At 45.9% G+C, this 24,200-nt stretch overlaps 3 protein-coding genes across 3 annotated transcripts; all 3 read left to right on the top strand.

Moving 5' to 3' along the window:
- The first annotated feature begins 726 nt into the window (after positions 1–726).
- LOC133912189 (ATP synthase subunit b', chloroplastic-like) lies at positions 727–1,624 on the top strand. The gene has a single exon (XM_062354799.1). The coding sequence runs from the start codon at positions 804–806 to the stop codon at positions 1,431–1,433; it is 630 nt and encodes a 209-aa protein (XP_062210783.1). The 5' UTR covers positions 727–803; the 3' UTR covers positions 1,434–1,624.
- A 1,821-nt stretch (positions 1,625–3,445) lies between these two features.
- Positions 3,446–5,540, top strand: LOC133912188 (organelle RRM domain-containing protein 2, mitochondrial-like). The gene is made up of 3 exons (XM_062354797.1): positions 3,446–3,763; positions 4,945–5,013; positions 5,105–5,540. The coding sequence occupies exons 1-3, from the start codon at positions 3,559–3,561 to the stop codon at positions 5,338–5,340; spliced, it is 510 nt and encodes a 169-aa protein (XP_062210781.1). The 5' UTR covers positions 3,446–3,558; the 3' UTR covers positions 5,341–5,540.
- A 12,198-nt stretch (positions 5,541–17,738) lies between these two features.
- Positions 17,739–20,849, top strand: LOC133912187 (ADP-ribosylation factor GTPase-activating protein AGD7-like). The gene is made up of 3 exons (XM_062354796.1): positions 17,739–18,637; positions 19,408–19,485; positions 20,025–20,849. The coding sequence occupies exons 1-3, from the start codon at positions 17,843–17,845 to the stop codon at positions 20,502–20,504; spliced, it is 1,353 nt and encodes a 450-aa protein (XP_062210780.1). The 5' UTR covers positions 17,739–17,842; the 3' UTR covers positions 20,505–20,849.
- Positions 20,850–24,200: the final 3,351 nt, after the last annotated feature.

Here is a 24,200-nt window from a genome sequence, read left to right as displayed (position 1 = left end):
GGTAGCGGCGCAGACGATATAGGTGGGCGCGTACGCGCGTTATTTCGGTGGACATTGATTAACTGCTTTTTTTAGACGAAGTGCACGTTTGGATTACGCCCGGTTAGCCTCGCCAAAGCTTTACTGACTATCTTTTTGGTAAAAGATTTTCACACCAGCGTTTCATCTGTGAATTAGCGAGAAAATAAACTAACACAGGAGCATGGGTGACACGTAGACTTCCCACATGTTGATGCCAAACCAAGAAACGGCCTCGCGTGTGTGAGCGCGCCAACTTTCCAAAAGAAGTCTAATTGCTTAAGCTAATGCTTGTTTCCGCAGGAGATTATAAAAAATATTTTGTACATTATGGATCTACAGAAACTGAATTGTATAATCTATAGAAGCTGCTACAATCTAGATTGCTGAATTTTTATCATCTAAGGATTAGATTGTTATAAGCTGAATTATGATGATAATTATGATCAACAAGCCTTTTTGATTGGGATCTTGTTTTGTGCGAGATTATGGGCCAAAAAGGCCTTACGAAGCCCACGAGTGGGCACGGCCGTACGGGGCCCGTGGCGTAGTGGCTTCAAGGGAGATAAGCCCAAAATGGTAGGGCCTTTTCGAAAGCCGAGACCCAGAATATCGAGAAGGCGTTAGTGGTCTGGTGGCGGAGCGAGCAGCGGCATCGTGTGGCCTCCGTTCGACGAGACACCACAACCCAACCCGTTCGGATAGATAGCCGATGCCCCGCCTCCACGCTCCCCACCACACACCTCAACTGATTCGCCGCCGCCTCCGCCTCCGCTTACCCACCCATGGCGACGGCTATGATGGCTGCAGCCACCACCTCCTGCTCCCCGCGCCGCGCCGCGACGCTCCTGAAGCCCGTCGCCTCCTCCTCCGGCTCGGCGCCGCCGCGGCGGCCCTTGGCGCAGCAGCTCCCGCGGCTGCTGGCGACGGCAGCGGCGGCGGCCGCGGCCGCGCCGCTCCCCGCGCTGGCGGAACAGATGGAGAAGGCGGCGCTGTTCGACTTCAACCTGACGCTCCCGGCGATCGCGACCGAGTTTCTGCTGCTGATGCTGGCGCTGGACAAGCTCTACTTCACGCCGCTGGGCAAGTTCATGGACGAGCGGGACGCCAATATCCGCGCCGAGCTCGGCGGCGTCAAGGACGCCTCCGAGGAGGTGAAGCAGCTGGAGGACCAGGCGGCCGCCGTCATGAAGGCGGCGCGCGCCGAGATCGCGGCGGCGCTCAACAAGATGAAGAAGGAGACCACCGCGGAGCTGGAGGCCAAGCTGGACGAGGGACGCCGCCGCGTGGAGGCCGAGCTCGTCGAGGCGCTCGCCAACCTCGAGGACCAGAAGGAGGAGGCCGTCAAGGCGCTCGACGCGCAGATCGCCTCGCTCAGCGACGATATCGTCAAGAAGGTGCTCCCATCCGCGTGAGGAAACCAAACCAGCGAGCCGGCCGGCCAGCGCCCTTGGCCTTCTTAGCTTTCTGATCTGTGTGTATACGCCGCTGGGCTGCCGTCCATTGGCGGTCCTGCCCTATTTCTAAGACTGTAATTGCATCAACATTTTGTGGCAAGTATAAATGAATGATAATTTTGAATAAATTGGGTGGATTAGACTCTCTATCATCAATCATCATTGATGAATGGTGCTTTGTTTACCAAATGTTTAGGATGTTACAGTGGAGTAACAATGTGAAATTTGCTTGGCACTTTCACGGTTCTTGTGATCCTGTCTTGGGCGAAAGAAAAGCCACTCTTCTTTAGGTCGATCACTCAGCTCTAGGATGAAAGTTTTGGAATTTTTTTTGTCATTGCATCGACCTAAAACTTATTTAATTGAACTAATGATTCACCTTCACCTAATTAACTTAATAAAAAACTAATTAGTGATTAAGAACTACCTATTAAGTATCCAACTCGTCTCAATCAGTTCAAATTCAATCTACTTTTCTCAAGCCATCTCTGACTCTCTGTCATCATGTCTCAATGGATTCTTACCCTAGCCACAGGCTCAAAGCCATCCTGTATGAAATGAATGCCATGAATTCTGAAGCAAAAAAGAAAAAATCCGACAAAAACGGAGTATTTTTCTTAGAGGTCTGTCCAAAATTCATATTAAGTTCCTAAGCCTCGGTCACCGTCTGAAATACATAAATTTTTAGATGGAAAATGGGATCAGGTCCGCGTTCCCCATTAGGCCATTAGAGAGTCTACACGACTACAGAGAACAGGGAACTTTTTTTATTTTTTAAAATCAAATATTGTAAATATATGTATTTGTTTTGAAAAATTACAAATATGGATTCCTGTCGTCTAAATTTGTATTTTTTAAAAAACGAAAATTTGATTATATGTTATAAAATTGATCAAACTTTGATAATATATCCAAAGTTGATCATCCTTTGATTATATATCCCACGTAAACTAGTTTGTAATTGTAACAAAGTTTAACCTTCGCATCTCCTATCACCTAATACGAAATTTTGTTACAAACTAGTCCCTATAAGATATATGAAGATCAACTTCAGATATATTATCGAAAGTCGGTAAACTTACATCTATTTGCATTATTTTAAAAAATCTTGAACAGGCAGGCCTACGATAGAGCAGGCCTAATGGGCAGCCCAGACCCGGAAATGGCACGCCCCATTAGGCACAACAAGGTTCGACCGAGCATTGGGCCCAAACACGACCCATGTAAGACTGTGCCTAATGGGCTGCTCGTGACATGGTAGGCATCATGCGCTGACTTTGGCCTATTAAGCACGTTTAGCCCGTTTGGTACCTGAGTGAGGGACTGAGGCATGAGATGGGCGACCTGCACCACGACAGTAGGAGGGGACAGGGGAGGCCCTTGGCAACATCAGAGGCTGCAAGCCTTGACTGCCAATGGTGTGATCGCGTGAGGCAGTATGGCAATGAGCCAGTGACGGCCTTGGCCCCTAGCGCGCTGCTTTGAGAAGAGCCGAAGAGGCGCACCGTTCAATGGCCAAGGCTGGGAACAAGCGAACAGCGGTGTGTCGGTGTGCCTATGCAGCCCATTAAAAAAACAAAAAAAAATTCAGGGAAAAAATTAGAAAAATCGAGATAGGAGAGAGGCTGAGAGAGATGGAGGCGTCTTTGTGTTTCTTGACTCGTGAGTTGTGAGTGCTCCCATGCCCATAACAATGTTGGCTGGTGATGGTTTTCGTGGAGGAGTTTGCAACTTTGCATGATACTGGTATCGACGTATAGTGATACTACTCTACCGGTAAGAGGTGCAATGGTGCACGAAACAACCCGTGCATGTCGACCGTCGACACCATGCCAGCCCGGCGTGACGCGGTGTTGGCTCTTACACAGCCTAATCTGTAGCCCATGTCGTGGTTGAGACATATCTACAGCAACAGGTCACGGGCCATTAGATAGGGCCCATTTGGTTAGCTGTAGCCTACATTCCCAAACAGGCAGGCTCTCTTGGGCCAGAACCAGCACCCAACCGAACCCACGAATTGTAGACGGCCGCACCGAGAACTGGAACTAACAGCAAGAGGCGGCGAGGGTTTTAGCCGCCGGCGATGGCCCTCTCCTCCTCCTCCGCCCTGCTCCGCCGTCTACTCCGCAGCTCCACCCCAGCATCCTCCTCCTCCAAACTTCGCGCGACCTTCTGCTCCTCCTCCTCCGGTCCGTCGCCCACCCTGCCACCTCCGTCCTCCATATTCGGCGACGACACCGAGGTCGCCAACGTGCCGCCGCTCACCACCCCCAAGCTCTTCGTCAGCGGTAACGTCTCTTCCTCCGCCTCCTCCCCACCTCCCGCCCAACTCATTCTCCTCCGCACTGTAATTAGAAGATAGCATCAGAGAACGCAATTTCACGGTCTTTTTTTAAAGATCTGGCCTGCTTGTGTGTGCTGTGAATTTGTGATGTTACCCTGTCCTGTTAAATTAGAGTTGCTGATACTTCGATGCTTTTATGCTATGTTTGTACGAGCAATCCGATGCAGATCTAGATATGACCAATGTGCTGTATCGATGAATCACTGTTGTTAAAACTGTTGCACTTGGTTAGCATCCACATATCAGCAGCTCCTGCGTCGCCAAATCCTCTTGCACTTGTGCCTTTGCCTTGCTTTCTTTGTTCATTGTAAAAGTAGCCTTGTTTCATTAAGATTGTATGTGGTTGCTATGCTCAATAAGTACTAACTCCCAGTAAGCAGCAGCTCCCAGTTCAATTTTGCCTTTATGTTTCCCTTACAAAAAAAACCGCTTTTAGGCTCATAATATCTGCTTGATGCTATTTAGGACTGTTCGTTCAGTTTCTTCGGTTTTTTGGTTTGGGGAGTATGGTATATCAGTTAATACGATATTGTTTGCTTGGTTAAAACGGTGTTTCATTAGTGTACTGTGCGGTTTTGGTTAATACCAAATTATTTCGGTGCGGTTTTGGTTAATACCAATTTATTTCGGTGCGGTTTCGGTTAATACCATATTTACCAAACTTGACATGAATTGTAAACATGACTCTTCAGAAGTTAGCCCAGCCCAAGATGAGAGAGAGGCATCTGGTCGTGTTTGACACTAAATAGAGGAAAGTCCTGACCAAGAAGAGAACTTTTATTTTTTTGCCTTTTTATGAGGCTGAGGAACCAACATGACTATATAAAATTGTTAAAGTTTCTTCCAATAGCACACAATCACACTTTGGCCAAGTGGTTACGACTTGTCTGCTAAGTACATGTTGTTTCCCACCAGAGTTCGAATCCTCAAACGTCCTATTATTTTTCTTCATTTTCGGCTTATTCGGTTTACAAATGGTTTTTACCGAGAAAACTGAACTTGAAAAATTCCACATTTCTCAGAACCGAACCGTACACCGAAACCGGTCAAACTGAGTTGACCGGTCCGGTTCAGCTTGTTCAGTTCGGTATCAGAAATGCACAGTCCTAATGCTATTCAATGCAGGCCTTTCAAGGCTAACAACAGATGAGAAGCTTAAGGGCGCATTTGCTCCTTTTGGGAGGCTCGTTGAAGGTACAAGGCTTGCTTCTAGTAGTAATGCTCTGATCGTTGTGCATCCTTTTCCTCACTGCTAATTGTAGGGTGCTGTTGTTGCTTTGTACAGCAAAAGTCGTGACAGATAAAATTTCTGGGAGGTCAAAGGGTTTCGGATTCGTGAGATATGCGACCATAGAAGAGGCTGAAAATGCGCGGCAGGAGATGAATGCCAAGTTTCTGGATGGGTGGGTCATTTTCGTTGACCCTGCTAAACCGAGGCAACCGAAGCCTGCTGCTCAGCAGGATACTCATTCCTCACACACTGGCTTCACGACAAACAAGACTGTAGGATGGTGTGGTTAGTTGTGCTGAACTGTCGTTATACATCACAAAATGGATAAGTATTATCAGAGACATCCGGTAGGAGTTTGATTTGATATGGCCATGGAGAATTGGAGATACAATTCTCATCTGTTTGGTGTCACATTTCTGCGTTGTAAGATGATTGTCATCATTGTTCTTGCGGGTGGTGATCTGATTGATAGCCTTTTGACTTTCGTTTATTGCTAATTTGCTACTTATGAATACAAAATCGATGATGCTATTTCTACCTTCTTTACATGGTTGCTCATACCGTTACATGCTAGAGCTTCCCAATTGTTTCAATTTATCATCGACACTAACCCACAGACATTTGGCTATGCTCTTCCAGTTGTTGTTTCTATTGATCCAGACTAGATGGAACCTACAGTCTAGAGCTATGAGCTGCTTATATGAAACCATCGAATTGAATCCTTGACACTGAACTAGCGCTAATTCAACCAGGGTTAGATATGACGTGTAAACGTGCCACATATAACGCTGAAATGATCCAAAGTTTTAAGAGCTTGCTTACGCATTGATGCGGTGATGCCGAATAGGACATACCAATGTTCAGACCAAATCCTCCAAAAATAAACACGCAAGCACGCTGTACATTACAAAGAGAACTGCCCATGATAGGGACAATATCCGCACATTGCGGCATGCCCAGGAATTATCGGGCTCGTATAACATGCCACAAGCAGCGCGCCGCCGAAGCAGCAGGGGCCATGGCTATCTAAACAGCAAAAGGGAGTTTCAGGGTTGAACTGCATTTACATGTCAGAAGTAAGCATCTTGGAGCGCTCGAACATGAGATGCGAGAGCACCTGCTGCTATTATCAATCTCTTATTGAACGAAAAACCAGCGCAACAAGATGAGTAACCATTGATTTGAAGTGTCGTTATACAGCACAAAGAAGAGCACCTGCTGCCATCACAACAAGATGGAAACATGTGTGACAAATGACAACCAGCGCACGCGCTACAAACTCAGCAAGTGAGTACGCATTTAGGCTCTATATAATTTACGGAAACTAAGTCCTTGAAAATGAAAAGAAGTTACGGAAACTACATAGATAACTTATGACTCTCAACAAAGGTTGCGCTCTCCTAGACTAAGCTACAGAAACTGTACAGTTGACTGTCTCCAAAGGTAACTTCTCCCCCATGGAGCACGAGGCCAGACTTGCATTTTCGTAGTAGTATAAACAAAATAAATTAGAAATGCTCAAGCAAGCGATTTTTGCACCAATATTAGGTTCTCAAACATCACCAAGGGGTGCACCTCCAACATTGACTTCTTCTGCAACAGGCACAACAACAATGGACGGTAGCAGTGTTAGTATTGCTGGAAACCTGCGATCAGCCTTTGTTAGTTATAGGGTAGGTGTTGAACTAACTTGTCAGGACATATTTAATAGCAGTAGAGTAAGAGAAGAAGTGATGTTAAAGTCAACTCATGTTTTAAGTTTTGTTTGTTTTTATTCTGATTATATATTATAGGTCCAAAAACAAAAGCAAAAATAAATTATCATAATATAAAAACGGGCAACAGTGTCATATTCGGTACACGGTGTGTCAAAAATCACTTTTTCGGTGCCATCACGTCACGGTCCATTTCTGCTTTTGCTTTGGCGTCACGTTACGTCGCTTTTGCTTTATTCTTTCGGCCAGGTTGCTTTTTCTTTCAGCTTGTTTGCTGCGAAAAGCAAACCACAAGACCCTGGCTTGCATGCTGGCTATAAAATGGCTCGAGCAGCAGCGTAGCAACAACAGAGCACAAGCGCAACAGTAGTGCAGCGAGTAGGAGTAGTGCAAGGAGAGGAGTAGTAGCGTTCGGCGATTAGCAGCAGCGGAGTAGTGAGGAGGAGGAGGAGCAGCCAGGACGAGCAGCAGCGCGAGGAGAGGACTGCCTTCCATAATAGTAAGTACTTAGATTATGCATTTAATATTTAGATTAGTAAATGTAATTAGAGTAAGTCGATTGTTTATTTGGTTCAAATACATTGGTTAAATGGTATTAAGTTGATAAATTAGAGTATGTAAAGTATTTATATAATTTTATTAATGAATTTGATTAGTCAGTGTAATGACTTTGATAAATTAAAGCACATAATTAGAGTATTTACGTAGTGTAAGCAGAGCTATTAGAGTTGTAAATTAATCTGATTAATTAGCTTATTCACTTAGAGCACTCCAGCAAACTAGCTAAATCCGACTCCACATATGCATGTGGACATAGGGTAGAGGAATGTACAATGTGTGTGCTGGTGTGGTAATCACAATTATGATCTCGTAACAGAATCTACCATAGTGTAACCGCAATTATGATCCCATTATAGGCATGATAACCGGAGTTACGATTTTGCCACAGGCATCGTAACCAGAGTTACGAACCCACCACATAAGCAGTTACGATCCTGCCATAGGCATGATAACCGGAGTTACGATCCCACCATAGACATGAATTTATGAAAGAGGAGAGAAAAAATAGAGCTTTGAAACAAATGCTAGCTGGCTTCTCTCTCGTCTCTCTACAGGATAGCGAACCAGATAGCTTTTCTGTTGGAGATGCTCTTAGGTTAAGTAGAGTAACATGATGTGCCGAATATGACATTGTAGACCAAATTAACATAACTAATTTGATTAATTAGCTTTATCACTTAGGTTAATGTATGGGGCCTAATTAGTTGTTTATTGTACATACATCTAAATAGTTATTTTTTACATTTACATTTGTTTAGCAGAGAACGTCCCGCTATTTTGCATGGGAGACTCGTATCAATTCAGAACTGCCAGCACATAGAGAGTATGTTTAAGCTATCTATTGATCTAGATGGCCTAAAATCACATATTATGAACCTTTTGTGTGTGAATCAGCAGTCCTATAATGTTGTCCTAGAGGACGTGTGACCACAGCTTGTGCCAAACAGCTCGGTCATTGTCCATACGTTGTTCGAGTTGAGAAGGAACAACATATGGGCTTTGTACTCACGCAAGGTATTGGAGGAGAACTTTGAAATGAGGGTGTACGTAAATATAGTATCACGACTGGTGCAAGGTGAAGCGGTGACTACCGTGGAAGAATCAAGCCATCATGTGATGCATGATGGGGAGGACGGCATGTCGGGGAGGGTAGTTCCGGTACAGAGGGACCTGGAGTGGATCCTACTGAGGTAGATACAGGATGCATGGATGATGAAGCCGGTGGAAGCGTGGATGAAGAAGCTGCTGATAATGATGACCCGGTACCGACGATCCAGTACTTTCATGGTGTTGGGCTGCTAGATTATATCATCATTGAGTATAACACTTTATCTAACTGGGGATACTAGAATAGGGACATACAGGTGGGACAATGGTTTCAGAACAGGGAGGAGGTCATCCACTTTATTAGCAACTATGCTGTAATCACAAGAAGGGACCACAAGTGCGTCCGGTCTAACCCTACGAAGTATGAGGTCAGGTGTATCAAGCACCCGAATTATCCTTACTTTGCACTAGCACATAAGCCAAAATACGAGAACTATTTTGTGCTGGGTAGACACACCCTACATACATGCAGCGAAGAGGCTGTTAGGAATGTGAGCCACACCATTGATATGAGGTTCATAGCCCAACTCATCACCCTTGTTGGCACGAACATATGTTTGTCGCCAAAATCCATTATGTAGGAGGTGCAGACTAAGACGGGTATGCTGATCAATTACCACACCGCGTGGTGAGTGAAGCAGAAGGCGTTGAAGATGTTGTTTGGAAGTTTCGAAGAGTCTTACAACTATGCCCCGAGGCTGCTGCAGAAGATTGCCATGACAAATCCAGGGACTCAGTGGGCCATGGCGGATGAGCTGATCAAATTGGAGGATGGGTCATACAGCAGCACTGACCGATACATTATTAGGTTTTTCTGGTCCTTTGCACAATGTATCGAAGCTTTCAGACATTACAAGCTAGTTGTATGTGTGTATGCCATATTTTTTAGCGGCAAGTACCATGGTAACCTTATGACAACGATGGCGGTGGATGTAAACAATCAGTTCATTCCTCTCGTATTTGCAATGGTTGAGAGTGAGAACAATGATAGTTGGCTGTGGTTCCTCACCTTGGTGATGACACGTCTCGTTGGCAATAGGGAACTAGTTTGCATCATCTCAGACCGCAACAAGGGCCTTTTGCATGCATTGGATGTGCTGCATGACAGCACAAACTACTCCATTGCATGGCCTGATGTGAAGAGAAGGTGGTGCATACGACACTTGGGTGCGAACCTGTACTCAAGGTACCATAACAAGGGTCTTGTAAAAAGGTTCAAAGGGTTGTGTCTTCAGAACCAGCAGGCGAAGTTCAACGAGATATGACGAGAGTTAAATGAGACCACTCGCAAGATGATAGCAGAGCAGGAAGCACAGGAGGACTATCTGCGGACGCAAATGGTGAGGGGCCAAACCATCATTAGCCGTTCACGTGCTACGTTTAGCCAGTGAATAGCGGGAAAGCCGACGAAGCGTTGGGTCCTAATCCATGACACTCATAGTGCCAGGTTAGAACATAGTGTTTCAATGATCGTATTTTACTCTTGGTTATGCAAATATCTCATCTAAAATTGTTTTCTCTCATGTTAGGTATACGATCATGACAACAAACATAGCAGAGGCGTTCAATAATGTCCTAAAGGGTGTACGCAGCCTCCCGTTGTATGCCATCACTGAGCTCACATTCTATAGAACAGCTGACTACTTTCGAGACCGTGGTATAGCTGGAATGGAGTGCATCACGCGGTTTACACCTAAGGTGGAGGAAATAATGTCTAGAAGGAGGAATAAGGCACACTTTCATCGGACTAAGATCTACGACCGGGCCAACAATGAATTCGAGGTCATGTGTCGCCGCAGGTACACTTCAGGGTATAGCGCAGGGGACACCGTGCAACAATATCAAATTGGTCCTCACGAGGTGAAGTGCAAATGCAATAAGCCAAAACTGCACCGTATCTCGTGCTCCAATGTCTTTGTCGCTTGCAGGGACATGTGCGGCAACGACGGATCACAATACGTATCACCCTACTTCATGATCAATGCATTGAGGAGCACATGGCTTCCAAAGATGCGTTCCTTCAACATCGAAACAGCTACAAAGCGATCGAGGGGCCTAAGTGGGTACCTTATCCCCGAGCACAACGCACGGATCCTGAAAGGCCTAGAGCCACGAGGCTCCAAGTTGACATGGATGCAACAGATGCTGTTGATGGCCTACGTAAGTGCAAAATATGTAAACAATCTGGCCATGACAGGAGGACTTGTCCAACCCGGCGGTAAACTATCAGGCTATGATCGAACCGTATTGTATTACAGCTGTTGCAATTTAGTTTGTTTTATGAAGTTAATCGCAGATATGGTTTGTATTGTAAATTGTTATTCATGTATTAGTTGTTGTACCTATTTTGTAATAGTTGTTATCTTATGTTATTTTTTATTGAACCATGAGGCTTGAAATTATTGGCATGGATCACGTTCATCTTCCCGAGCTTCTTTAGCTACGGTACGATGAGAATCACAAGGGAATGATGATTTTCACGGGGCAATAGGTACAACGATAATACGTGATTTTCAATTGCCCTGATAACTTGGTACTTACTCAATACATGTATTGGATACCTTTACAGTTGGTTCCGTTGTATTCCAGGAGTGTGCCTCCTTACTCAATGGACTAGTACCGCCGGCCCCCAGACCCTTCCTCGAGGATCGTGCCTGTCTTCTTCATATGGTGGTAAGTGATGCTGTATTTCTAATGATTTTCATTAGTTACACATCCGTATTACAGACAGAACCCTCATTTTATACAAACCAAAGTGGGGTATTGAAAGTGCCTAGAGGGGGGGGGGGGGTGAATAGGCTTTTCTGAAAAATAAAACTAAAAACAGCGGATTAAACTGCCGGATATTCCGGTGAAGTCCGGATACTCCGGTATGGTCCGGAGTATCCGGTCTAGTCCGGAGTCTCCGGCCTGACAGGAATTTTCAGAATAAATTTGAACTAAAGACCACAGCTAGATTCTAAGAGATGCACTAGGTCAAGTAGATATTACAAAGCTAGAATAACACTTAAAACTAGCAAGATTGACACTATAGCAATTTAAATGACAAATTACCAAATGCACACGATAAAGTAAGTTTCGCAAATAAGAACACGAGAATATATCCTGGAGTTCGGCCACCTCACAAAGAAGTGCCTACGTCTCCGTTGAGGAGCTCACAAAGAGCCGGATCTTCTCCAACCCTATCCTCTTCTAGCGACCACAAAGATCAAGCTAGAAATTCTTACTCAATATGAAGTTGCTTACAAACTTCCCGAGGCACACCACAAGTTTTGGGTGCTCTTCGGGTGACTCCTTATCTTCTAGAAGCCCAAAGCTTCAAGGGAGATGATCACAGTAGATGCTCGATGAAGAAATCAATGCCCAAGTGGCTTGAACCCTCTCCAAACACACACTCTCAAATTTTTGCAAATTTTTCTCTAGAGATGATTGGAGGGGCTTTGAATGCTCTTAAAGTGCTCAAGAGGTCTCAAGAATACCAGCCACAGCAAGCTCTAAATGCTATGGAGAGAGGGGGCATTTATAGCCCTCTCTCACAGACTAGCCGTTACTATTTTTGTCAGAGCTTACCGGAGTATCCGGTGTACACCAGAGTCTCCGGTCCAAATTCTAAAAACGGCGTCAGAACGGTCACGAACGTGTCAGAACTAGCCGTTACAGTTCTGTTTAATTACCGGAGTCTCCGGTGAACACCGGAGTCTCCGGTCCTGACAGATTTTCCAAAACAGACTAAGTCCGGAGACTAGCCGGATCCTCCGGCATCTCCAGGTACCGGAGTATCCGGTGTTCTATCAAAAAGATTAAATGCTAACCGAGAGCCTCTGCCGGAGTCTACCTCGGAGACTCCGACTGCACGCTAAACATTTTACCGGAGTATCCGGTGAACACCGGAGACTCCGGTCTTTTTCTTAAAAAGATTAAACCGTAACCGAGACTCTCTGCCGGAGTCTATCTCGGAGACTCTAGTTGAACGCTGAGTACCGGAGTATCCGGTGAACACCGGAGACTCCGGACTCTGAAGTTTTTCAGAAAGAGTTTCGTGTCCGTGAGTGAATGTGTCTCCCAACTGGGTGGTTCTAAAGGATCTCTTGAGCATTGAGACACTAATCAAGCAATCAAATCCATCCATCTAAGAAAAAATCTATCCTAGACTCAATTTCAAAAGTAAAATGAATGTAAACCCTATCTTGTACCCTTCGTTGATTCTTCAATTGTTTCGACGGGCGTCAAACGTCATTTACCTTCACAACTAATGCTTATACATGTTCAATACTCGCAAAGCATGTTAGTTCTTTAATCGTTTTGTCATCAATAAGCCAAAACCCACTTAGGGGGCCTAGATGCACTTTCAGGTATGAAATGCATACGTAGGCGGAGCAAGCATGTGGGGAAGCAAGTGGGTCATCAACGTTGAGGGATCGGAGCCCTCTCCGGGACTACATGAGGACAAGAGGGTCTCGCTTGTTGTTTGGGTTTCGTGGTATAGGTGGTTGTGCCCCGCGTTCGAGGGGGTACAACCTACCAGCCATGGACCCGTCCCGTGCCTCCCACAGCAGACGCTCGTCCAGTGCCCGTGGGGCACAATCACGAGATGCACCTTCGTCTGTGGAGCATCATGTGCCACATTCTTGTACTGAAGCCAATAAGTTCATAGAGGCTCCTGATCTCGAGCAGTGTACATTGGGTTCACAGCCCCACTCAGTGGACACAACCTCCTCAGACTACGATGACACCTTCAACTCATCATGAGGACGTCATTGACTGCACGCAGCAGATGCCAACCTGGAGCGGCACACAAGATTTTGATTGGGCTGTTGCATTGCAGGCGGGCAGGTTCACCGAGCTCCTAAGTGGCCAATACCCCCAATATCCCGATGCACCTAGGGGTTCACAGGGGTACAGGCATGGTGAGACTTCGGCAAACTGAACTCCATCGGAACATGTACTCTAGGCGTCCACACTTCCGCATGAGGATCCTACATCATGGTACATGTAGGGCCGAGTTAGCAGTTCTGGATACACGCTCGGTGGAGGTGCAACAGGATATGACGATGATGATGATGAGCAAGGGTACAAGCAGCAGGGGCCAGCGCAGGCCGCTGGGATGAGGGCCACACACCCACCAGATGCTTACACCTCTGGGGATTGCGTGCGGCATCGTCGTTGTTGACGAGCCAGTGCAGTTGTTCGGTGCACTTGCACTTGTTAATGACACATGTGTTATTCACTATATTGTGTAGTCATATGTACTATGTCTTATGCACTGTAGTGTTAACGTAATTACATTTGATTTACATAATATTTGTCAAATAATTAGGACACATATGTACATATTAATTATGATATTTAATACTTGTTTAATGTTTATTAAATAATCAGAGATTCGTGTTTGGTGCAGAGCAAGAACGTTGCAGTCAAAGATCAATACATATATGACAGGATATTCTAGTACAGGCTATCTATGGACACCTACAACTATCAATATAGTACTAAATGTCTCATTGCAGGTTGTGCATGGAAGGAATAATGATCCCTTCAAGAAGAATAACATAATCCAAGCCGTGTCCAAATTGCATGCAAAACCGTCATGTTCTCCGTTGACCGCTCCACTCATACATGTAACAACCGATGACCCTAGGGCCCTCTTGTATGAATGCCGCCAAATATACCTCAGCGTGTGCGAACTAGCCGACCATCCTTATGTGCTGGGTTTCTCTATGAGACAAAGAAGTATGACGATGTTACCCGATCAGTATGCATCCCACATACAGATTCGTTATTTTCTATTTGATCACATTACTTATCTTATTGTCGTTGATTCGAATGCTCCTTTTTTGCCTAGTACGGTGTTACCGATGGCACTTGGCAGTAGCTTGCCGAATCCGGTCCGGCTCTAGCAGAGCTACATGCTTTGCAGTGCAAAAGTGATGAATCCCGGCGGGCACATGAAAGAAAATTTGGTTCTGCTATCTTTCCAAGAACACTTCAGATTCTGATTACGAAATGGAAGATGGGTACAGCGTAGATAAGAGATTAAGGGAATGTTTGACTCGTGTGTTCAGAGTTGTCATTTTTCCAATGCTTTCGGAGCTACTGACACCATATCCAAAGGAAGAGCTGTCTCGCCAGGCAGCTCGGATGCACCATCCATATCCTATCTTTATGTCTATGCCTCCTATTTAATAATCATTCATGTGTTAATTTTTTTTATATAATTTTTTTTATCTACCTCTCTAATAACAAATCTTAATGTAAATAAATGGTTCTGATAACGTCCACATATTTTATTGGAATTTTACCCTGCGTCGCCAGTGCATTATTCTTGAACACAAATATACCAATTTTGATGGACGGCGACGCTCGAGCAATGGAAGATGGCTCCACTGATTTTAGAGCACGATGCGTTAGCTGTAAGATAATGGAAGAGCACTGAAACATACTAGAGTAACATATAAGAGCACGAGCAAGAGGAACCAAGAGCATTCTGGCGCATGTTAAGCAACTGAATATTCATTACTTTTCGAAATTTCTTTCCAACGCAAAAGCACAAAGTAATAATCGTAACAAAGTAAACTAGCGATCATGCATCATCCAACAACCATGGGGACACGATGACCTTCCATCGGCTGGCCCTGACAGACCAACATATTATAAAACCATCACTGCAGACACTCATGATCTGTAAAAGTTTAAAAGACCCAATGAGCAGCCACTCGGTGAGGAATCCGCAGGCACAAAAGCCTTTTGATATTGTGTCTCCTGCAAAGAGGGGAGGCAACCAGATCTCGTGCTGCTGCTCAAGATCAACGTGCGTTCTAGAGTTTGTCTGCAGATCGCAACGTCGGTCCTGGCACTGCTTACGGATTGCACGAAACGAGCAGGCCCAGTTGAGTAACATCAGGGGATCTGAGAGGTACTCCTACTTCTCTGATGAAGAGGGAAGCGACATTGACGCCTTTCCTATCTGATGAAGAGGAGTAAATTGGAAACGAGAATACGGGCGAAACAACACTCTGAATTCTCGGGTTTTCTGTAGCACAGTGTGATGCCCACTCACGGCAATACGATCGCACCTGGGAGAATTGTAGACCCAACATGCTGGCGATGCTCATGCCTCGATGCGTCACCGAACCAATCATACGCTCTGCCGAGAAGCCGTTTTAAGTGTTACGAGCCGAGTGATCAAATAACCGCTCATGGTTTTTGATCCTAATAAAAAAATAAGTATAAGACAAAACAAAAGTACACGGAAATATTTCCCATCATTATGTTATTTCATATTAGACTAATGAACATACCAAGTGGTATCCCATTCATAGCCTCTGTTGCTTTCTTTACACTCTCTGGGTTTTGGAAACTGACGAACCCAAAACCTTGAGATGACCCATCATCTCTCCTCATAATCTTCACACTAACTATCGAACCAAACTGGGAGCTTCAACTTAATAAGTTCCTCTGTTATGTCATCATCTAAATTCTTTGTATATAGATTAGTATACTTGTCATCATTATTGGCAGCTCGTTCACTTTTCTTAATGAACGTAGCAACATGCATGCACAAATGTTAAGAAAAGTTGTGTGTGCAAACAGATAGCACATTAAAAAGGAGCGCGATAAGTATCGCAAAAGACATAAAAATACAGTTGCCTATCACCAAAAAGAAAGTTGTTGAGGTTCTCAATTACAGCATCTGCTGATTCTTGCGATGTAAATTGAACAAACCCGTAACCTCCACTGGTTCCATCCTGAGTTCTGACCACTTTACAAGATATTACATCCCCAAACTTGGAGAACAGTTCTTGAAGGCTCGCATTGTCAACAGAATCACTAAGGTTCTGCAATTTTTTATAATGTAAACAATTAGTACTTACATATAGTCTTGCACATGGATAAATATTAATGTATGGCGAGGATATTGCTACTTTTCCTTAACAAATAGGCGGATGCTAAAAAATAGACATTTGTTTTTGGAAAAAAAATTCAGATGACGACCGACGGCTCACAGTTGTCTTCAACCTCCTAATGCCCTGCATCCCACCCGTTACCGTAATAACCCGACTCTGTTGCCATCTCCGCTTGTTCCCACCCAGCATCGTCCACCAACTGTTCTTCGCTGCTCGTGACCGGCGGCATCCCTATCTCTCCACCCCCACGCCCGTCGGACCAGCCTACCATCTCCAACCTTCCTCTAAGCCTCTCGTCCATCGGAAAGCCACCGCCACCAACCCCGAAACTCTAACCCTGTCACTACTATCTGATCACGTCTCTTAAATTTTAGTCTGAAATTTAGGAGGTGTGTAACAAATATGTTTCCAATGCCACACTGCGGTTCAACCGTTCAACTTCTCCAGAGCAGACACAGCTGATAAATGTTAACAAACCAGTTAGCCAATCTACTTAGCCTGTACCAGTTTGTATATCATGTCTATCAAGCTATGATAGTCCGTACATTACGTGCATTGCGAAAGCGCGAGAAAGCACATGGACTGCTGCAAGCTTTGCATGGATGTGCATGCGGGACACATAAAACCTTCCTACTTGTCTCTAAGTTTCTTGACCTCGAATTTACCGGCCTTAAGCACATCTGTTTGTGGCGTTGTCGCGGCAGACGCGCACGGACGTGACGGTGCCGACCTTGCTGAAGGCGTCGATCGAACAGGTGAACCTCCGCCACGTCCTCGTGCAGATCGCCCACATGCAGCGCCGGCACCGCCGCCGTGGCCGGCTGCGCCTCGTCGTTCGCCCCCGCCGCCGTCATCGCTGCGGGAGCGGGCTCCGACTCTACCTGATCAGCGGCCGCCGGTGCTTCCATATCCGGCGCCGCCATAGGGCCTGGGCCGGAGGTAAGAGTCCCGGAGTCTGGCTAGGGCAGCAATGGGGACAACACGCCGAAACCGACGGGTCTCGGCGGGGATTCACCACGCGACGGTTTCGGAAAAACTCGCGAGGGCGAGAGCGAGAGCCAAGAGACGCCTCAGGTGGATGGCCGCCTCCTTTTATTCTGCGGGAGGGGGGCGCGCCCCGCTCGCAGACGGGAAACCGTCCGCGCCTGGCTGGCCGCCCGCCCATCGCGGTGACCCGAACACCTCCGCCTCCTCCATCCCTGCGCGCTGGGCCCGGAGTGTCGGCGTCACGAGTGGGCCCGTGTTCGGTTCGGGCCGTTCGGCCACGCCTACCAGACCGGAGGCCCCGTCCTACCCTCCACTTGTAACTGATATTACCAGTCTGCCCCAGGCACCGCCGCGCGCAGTGAAGGGCAGAAGCGTCCGCGTCACCGTATTTGACCCCTCCCCGTCCCGTGTCGGCGTCTCCTCTTCCTCCGCCTCGTCCTCGCCCTTTCCCCTCCGCGTCCTCCCCTGCCCGGACCACCCACCCAGCCGCGGATCCGAGGCGCAGATCCGATCCGGCGATGGCGTCCACGGCGGCGAGGCGGCTGCGGGAGCTGCAGGCGCAGCAGGGGAACAAGACCTGCGTGGACTGCGCGCAGCGGAACCCGCAGTGGGCGAGCGTCTCCTACGGGGTGTTCATGTGCCTCGAGTGCTCGGGCAAGCACCGCGGCCTTGGCGTGCACATCAGCTTCGTGCGCTCCGTCACCATGGACTCCTGGACCGAGGCGCAGCTCCGCAAGATGGAGGCCGGCGGCAACGATCGCCTCAACGCCTTCCTCTCCGCGCGGGGCGTGCCCAAGGAGACGCCCCACGTTGCCAAGTACAATTCCAACGCCGCAGCTGCGTACCGCGACCGCATCGCCGCGCTCGCTGAGGGCCGCCCGTGGACGGACCCGCCCGTCGTTAAGGAGACGCCTGGATCTGGCGCGCCCGCTCCCGCCAGGAAGCCGCCCTTGCCCGTCTCCGGCATCAGTGGCGGCGGCGGCGGCGGGTGGGACGACTGGGACGATGACTTCCGACCGGACATGAGGCGAAACCAGTCGGCGGGATCGTTCGGCGCCGCGGGGGCGGAGTCGGGGAGGCAGCCGCCGAGGTCTAAATCGACGGAGGACATGTACACGAGGCAGCAGATGGAGGCGTCGGCGGCCAATAAGGAGGGCTTCTTCGCCAGGAGAATGGCGGAGAACGAATCCAAGCCTGAGGGGATCCCGCCATCCCAGGGCGGCAAGTACGTCGGGTTCGGATCCAGCCCAACGTTGCCGGCGAATAGAAACGCCGGAGGTGCCCAGGGCGATGTCATGCAGGTCGTCTCCCAGGTAAAATGGGTCATCTTTCCCCAATAGGAGACAAGAACATTTAGCCAAACGTTCTGGTCGCTAATTAACATATACACGTAAAATTCCCCAATAGGATGACAAGAACATTTTTCATAGCGAGGAGTGAGGACGATGATAACATCAACCAAAAAGGAGAATGGCTATGTTATAAAGTTGCTTTCTTTAGATCCAAAGACGGTGGAATGACGTTTTATTACGAGATGTTGTTCAGCAACGTATGGGGATATGCCAATTCTTGTTACATGTGAATCAATTGCTGTTTTCCTCCCTGGGGTCATTTGATGCCCATTAGGCATCCATCCTTCTATTTTGTGTGGTACATTTTGTGAACTTGGGTGCCCATTAGATACCTTTGTATATTGGTCTTCATTAAGCTGTACATGTTAGCATTGATCTGAGGATCACCTATTGACACTTGATTGTGATCCTGATTATGTATAACTCTAGCTTGGGACTTTTTCATGCACAAGCTGCATGAATTTTTGTTGCACAGCATTCCAGTCGAGTACATTGAAGAGAGTAATTGATGATGCTTAGCATTTCAGTTCTTTGGTGACTCTGGGATTGATATCATGTGTTTTGTGCCAACCTGATATATGATGTTGTTGAACAGTAATTGGTGCATTCTTCATTGGAGAGGAGCATACCCTTAGCATGCTTTGTTCATGTGCATATTTACAGTCATGTCAGCAGTGTAACTTGTTGCTACTTCGTTGTCAAATGGTCCCTTCAACATTTGATCTTTTCAGGGATTCGGACGCCTTTCACTAGTTGCAGCATCTGCTGCCAGTGTTGTGCAAGTTGGCACAAAAGAAATCCAATCAAAGGTGTGTTTAATGCTTGCTGCCCAATTCGTGGATTCCTTAGTCTAATTGCTCATGATAATATGAGATGAACTGCTCTTTGAGGTTCACTGGACTCATCTGGTGTCATGGCTGAATCTTGTTGTATGATATATTACACTTGCATTCAAGAATAATATAGTACACTGAATTCACCTGAATATTGATGAACCGGATCATCTTTTGCACGCAAGCAAGTAGCAATAGTTATCATCAAAATAGTTCTGTACTGCCTTTTCTCTTTAGGAATGGTGTTACTCGAGCAAAATTCTCTTATAATTTATGCTGCGACCTACACCCTTCTCATCTACCGATACATTATTTGTTGTTTATCATTTATAATTAGTTTCATTGCAATAATTTGACTGAGAAATTTTTGTCATAATCCAGTGCTCCCTGAGAAACAATGTTTGTGGGTGATAGTCTACCCTAAATGATGTCTATGTTGTGATTATTTATCCGATTTTTTATCCTTCTTTGTGTTACTCTTTGTTTTTAAGAATGGTGCTTTTCTGGAAATGCAGATGAGGGAAGGGGGCTATGACCAGAAGGTGAATGAAACTGTCAATGTTGTTGCCAATAAAACTGCAGAGATTGGAAGCAGGACCTGGGGGATTATGAGAGGAGTAATGGCGATGGCCTCGCAAAAGGTCGAGGAGTATGCCAAGGAAGGAGGGGTGGGCGGTTGGGGTGATGATTGGCAACGCAGAGAGCAGAACAATGAGGCTTACCAAAGGTTTGAGCATGAGACCAACGGCAACGGGTGGAGTTCTTCTCAGAATTCTTCGTCAAAGAATTATAATTCAAATTCTTGGGATGATTGGGATGACCAAGGCAAGAAGGATGAGCCTGCGAAACCACATCAGGGAAGTGACTCCTGGGCCGGCTGGGATGATGGGAAAGATGACAGTTTTGATAGTTACAATCACAGCACCGCCAACAAAGGGAGCAATCAGAATGGGACCTCCGGCGGCTCATTTTGGACGGAAGGTGGCTTCCGCTGAAGTTGGTCTCGTTCTATAGTACAGTGGTTCGTATTATTCAGGATACTGATGTTCAAGTAAAAGGGTTTGTGCTTTCGTACGGTATCTACAACTGTTATGTCTAGTGGTATATTGCTGTGGTCAAGGCTCATTCCAAACTGTCATCCCATTACTAAGAAATGTCGATTTGAAACTGTAATTTACACAAAACTTTCTCGCATATTCTTTATTGCTTTCATTGGTTTTGTACTACATATACTAGCTGTGGCAAAATTTGCCCTAGTTGATATTCTGGTGGCCAATGTGTTCCAGCCCTATGAATTAGGTGTATTTATCTGATCTTATTGCTGTTGCTTGGCGCCGTTCCATCAACTGATAAGGCACTTTGTCCCTGCTTTCTTTCATATTGGCTACTTTCCAGCTCTTCGATGCGACATGATGCCGGATTTTGCTTTTCGTTAGTTGATTCCAGGTCGAAGCTGACGGTGTGACTCCACCTTTGGAATGAGCCGCTACGGAAGAGAAGTTTCGAAGGAAGAAGCCTAATCTAAACCTTACCAACCTCAAAGCAAAATCCGTCCCCGCGTCCTCTGTAGAGAGACAGAGAGAAGCCACAAGCCAGCAAGTTTTTGCTTCAACACTTTATTTCATCTCTTCTCTTTCAAAAATTCAAAAAGTGACTTTATTTAGCTCCTAAAATCACACCAATTTTTTTATTAATAGAATAAATAATAAAGAACCCATTTTAATTGGTTCCCACTAAAAATCTCTTACAAGTTTAAATAAAAATTCTCTAAATTTGAGTATTTTTGTACTTTTCTTGAATTTTTAGGGCAAAATTTAATTCCAAAAAACACGAAAATTATTGTATAAACTAATGTACTAATTTCTAAAATTATTGTTAGTTATAGAATATTATTAAAAAAATAGGAGAGAGAATATGAAAGATGAAATATGAATGTGTTGTTAGAATGGTGGAGTAATATGGAGTGTGAATATCTATAGATAGCAATCATATGGAGATATGGATGATATATTATAGATGATCTTTTAAAGTTGCTCTTAATTGGATCACATGCATGCCAACTCGTATCCCGAATATATCCATGTGGAGCACTTCTTGAAATTCTTCACTTCTCATCAGATGCATAATATTAGGTGTGCAAGATGGTAGATTCTCTACCCTCTTTAGTTTATTACAAATGAACTAAGAAATCATTTTCTCATTCATTTTGTAGATTCCTTACACAAACAAATGAACTAAGAGGATCAAATGGTACCATAAGGTTCCCCTATTGGCACCCCTGCATAATATGCTCTCGGTGGACCATACAGACTATAAGGATTGGCACTGCTTCTCTTTTTTCCTTTGAGAAGGCAACAGATATTATGTGGTCAAATTTGGAAAAAGCAATAATAAACCTGCAAAAGTTAAGTCAAGACCTACTCTCTAGCTCGTTGAAACTGCATGCAGTATTGTACATTACTCTCTCCGACAGATAAGAAGTATTATGAAATCTAGTTTAATCTTTTTCTAAAAAATAAAGTGTTACCAATTTCTGCATGGAATATTTAGATTGGCAAGTTCGTTTTCTAAAAAAAGATATTTAGATTGCCTAGTGAAAATAGCGTGTAAATCTCAAAATAATAATATCCTAATCTGACTAAGCTCTGGTGTAAAGTTGCTTTACACGTATGATGTTTTTTCTTTTGAAAAAACTACATTTGGTTTGGGATGGTAGTCGGACTCGTGGGTCCGGATCCCCGATAGGTTCTATGCCATGTGGGTGCGGGTGCAGAATCATGCCCATGGGTTTGGTCAGGCTGGGGCTCGAGAAGGTGTGGGTTATAGGATGCGCCCGTGGGTGCCTATCATGAGCCCGAAATTATGTAAGGACTTAAAATGTTCAACAATTCCTCATATATCCAGCCCACAACTCATATGTTAAGCCCACATAACCCAACCAATTAAACTAATCCCAAAACCACTCCTCCACATGACCACACTCCATCCCCATCTCCACTTCTCCATTCGTCTGTCGCTACTCGCACGACACCCACACTTTCGAGACCTTCGATCACCATGCAAAGCAGATAGAGACCAGAGTGTCGCTCGCGAGAACAGGATCCCTGTGCCATTTCAATGCTGTTCTCCTTCTCAATGCTCCAATTGCCACATTCGCTCTCTAGTTCCGACCACCTCCTTGCTCCACCTCTCCGTCTCCTCGCGTAGGCATATGCGAGCCACAAGTACACCATCGTGTTGGCGTCGTTCCCCTTTACGACATCACCTCCCACTTCTCCAACATCGTGGGATCCACCAGCGATGGCGACCTCCTTGATCCCCTCCACCGGCGAGCTCTGGCCTGCGGCCTCCTTTCCCATCCTCTCGAAATTTGGTGTCGATGGGGACGAGTCGATGTTTAGCTTGTCAGAGAAGGGGAGGGTGCGATGCAAAAAGGAGGGGTTTTTTTTGGAGGAGGGGGAATAGCGAGGATGGAGATGATGCCCAGCAGTGGGCGCTCGACAGGTGTAGATTTTCACCATTAACCATTCCAGGTGCTGGTTTTGATTTGTGTTCCAGGTTTCGCTGCGGGTAGATTTTTGTTCTAGGTTTCCCATAATTGGAAGGACATAAAAAGAGGAGAGCAAGAACTTGAAAGCAATTCAACCAGACTAACGTAATGAGCCAGAGTCCAACTTGAACCCGACCCCAACCCAACCAATCAATAGTGTTTGGATGGGTGTATGTGCCCATCCATGCACGAGGTGGTTCAGGATATGACCAAGTTTTGGTGTTTGGTTGCATGGATGGTACCTAGTTATGCATGATGGAGTTGTACAGATTCCTAGAATATTCACGATAGATGTTGAACGAACTCGTGTGACGAAATCGGTCACACTACTTCGTCTAGGACTGAACCATCCCATGTTGTCGTGTTGCACTCACCTTCCATTGAAAGTCTCTTGCCGCCACCCTTTTGTGCTCTTGCGTGCTGCTCCTGTAAGACCCGCGTTGCCGGGATCTCCTGTGCCTCCTGTATCAGTCCCTGGATTACGTAGCTGATACGCACAGTACAACAATTATAGTATCATAGTCAAATTTCGTACAATACATTAACGTACAGTGTACTTTAAGTTACAAACCATATTGTCCCTTACAAATATGGCCTAGCGGCCTTCATGAAAAGCACAGCGGAAAAGGACCCAAGCCACAAGCAGCGAGGGTGCGAACACGACACTTAGACTACTCTTTGTCTCCGGCTTCGCCCCCGGCAAAGTTGGCATTATCTTCTTCATCTGAATGACAACAAGAGTGAGTACAAAAGGTACTCAGCAAGCCCTATACTACCTTCAAGGGTTTGATAGATGCATAATGAAGTATTTCAAGGATAAGGCTTTACGGAATAGTTTTAGCGTAAAGCAATTTATGCAGGTATTCAGTTGTATCATCAATGATTAACTTTAAAACCGTTTTAATAGTTCAAAACCAGTAACAAGTTTTATCTGGGAGTTTTTGGTCCTGGGAGGGGCTATACCTCACTCCTCAGTCCCTTTTTATCACATCTGGTGCACACCTAGTACCACATAGCCTCTGGCGATATCGAGCCAGGAAACATCACCATACGGACATCTAGTCCACCCACTCACTCATCAAGACACACGCACCCTGAGTCTAGTCAACGCGATTGCTGCTTTCGCATGTCCATAACCGTG

Source organism: Phragmites australis, chromosome 3, assembly GCF_958298935.1.
Source record: "Phragmites australis chromosome 3, lpPhrAust1.1, whole genome shotgun sequence".
Classification (NCBI taxonomy): domain Eukaryota; kingdom Viridiplantae; phylum Streptophyta; class Magnoliopsida; order Poales; family Poaceae; genus Phragmites; species Phragmites australis.
The sequence above is the reverse complement of the archived record's forward strand: the minus strand, read 5'-3'. Positions and strand labels throughout refer to the sequence as shown.

Coding starts and splice junctions, on each gene's coding strand:
- LOC133912187 (XM_062354796.1), top strand. CDS start 17,843: ATGGCGTCCACGGCGGCGAGGCGGCTGCGGGAGCTGCAGGCGCAGCAG. Junction 18,638..19,407: donor TCATGCAGGTCGTCTCCCAG/GTAAAATGGGTC, acceptor TGATCTTTTCAG/GGATTCGGACGCCTTTCACT. Junction 19,486..20,024: donor CAAAAGAAATCCAATCAAAG/GTGTGTTTAATG, acceptor CTGGAAATGCAG/ATGAGGGAAGGGGGCTATGA.
- LOC133912189 (XM_062354799.1), top strand. CDS start 804: ATGGCGACGGCTATGATGGCTGCAGCCACCACCTCCTGCTCCCCGCGC.
- LOC133912188 (XM_062354797.1), top strand. CDS start 3,559: ATGGCCCTCTCCTCCTCCTCCGCCCTGCTCCGCCGTCTACTCCGCAGC. Junction 3,764..4,944: donor CCCCAAGCTCTTCGTCAGCG/GTAACGTCTCTT, acceptor TATTCAATGCAG/GCCTTTCAAGGCTAACAACA. Junction 5,014..5,104: donor TTTTGGGAGGCTCGTTGAAG/GTACAAGGCTTG, acceptor TGCTTTGTACAG/CAAAAGTCGTGACAGATAAA.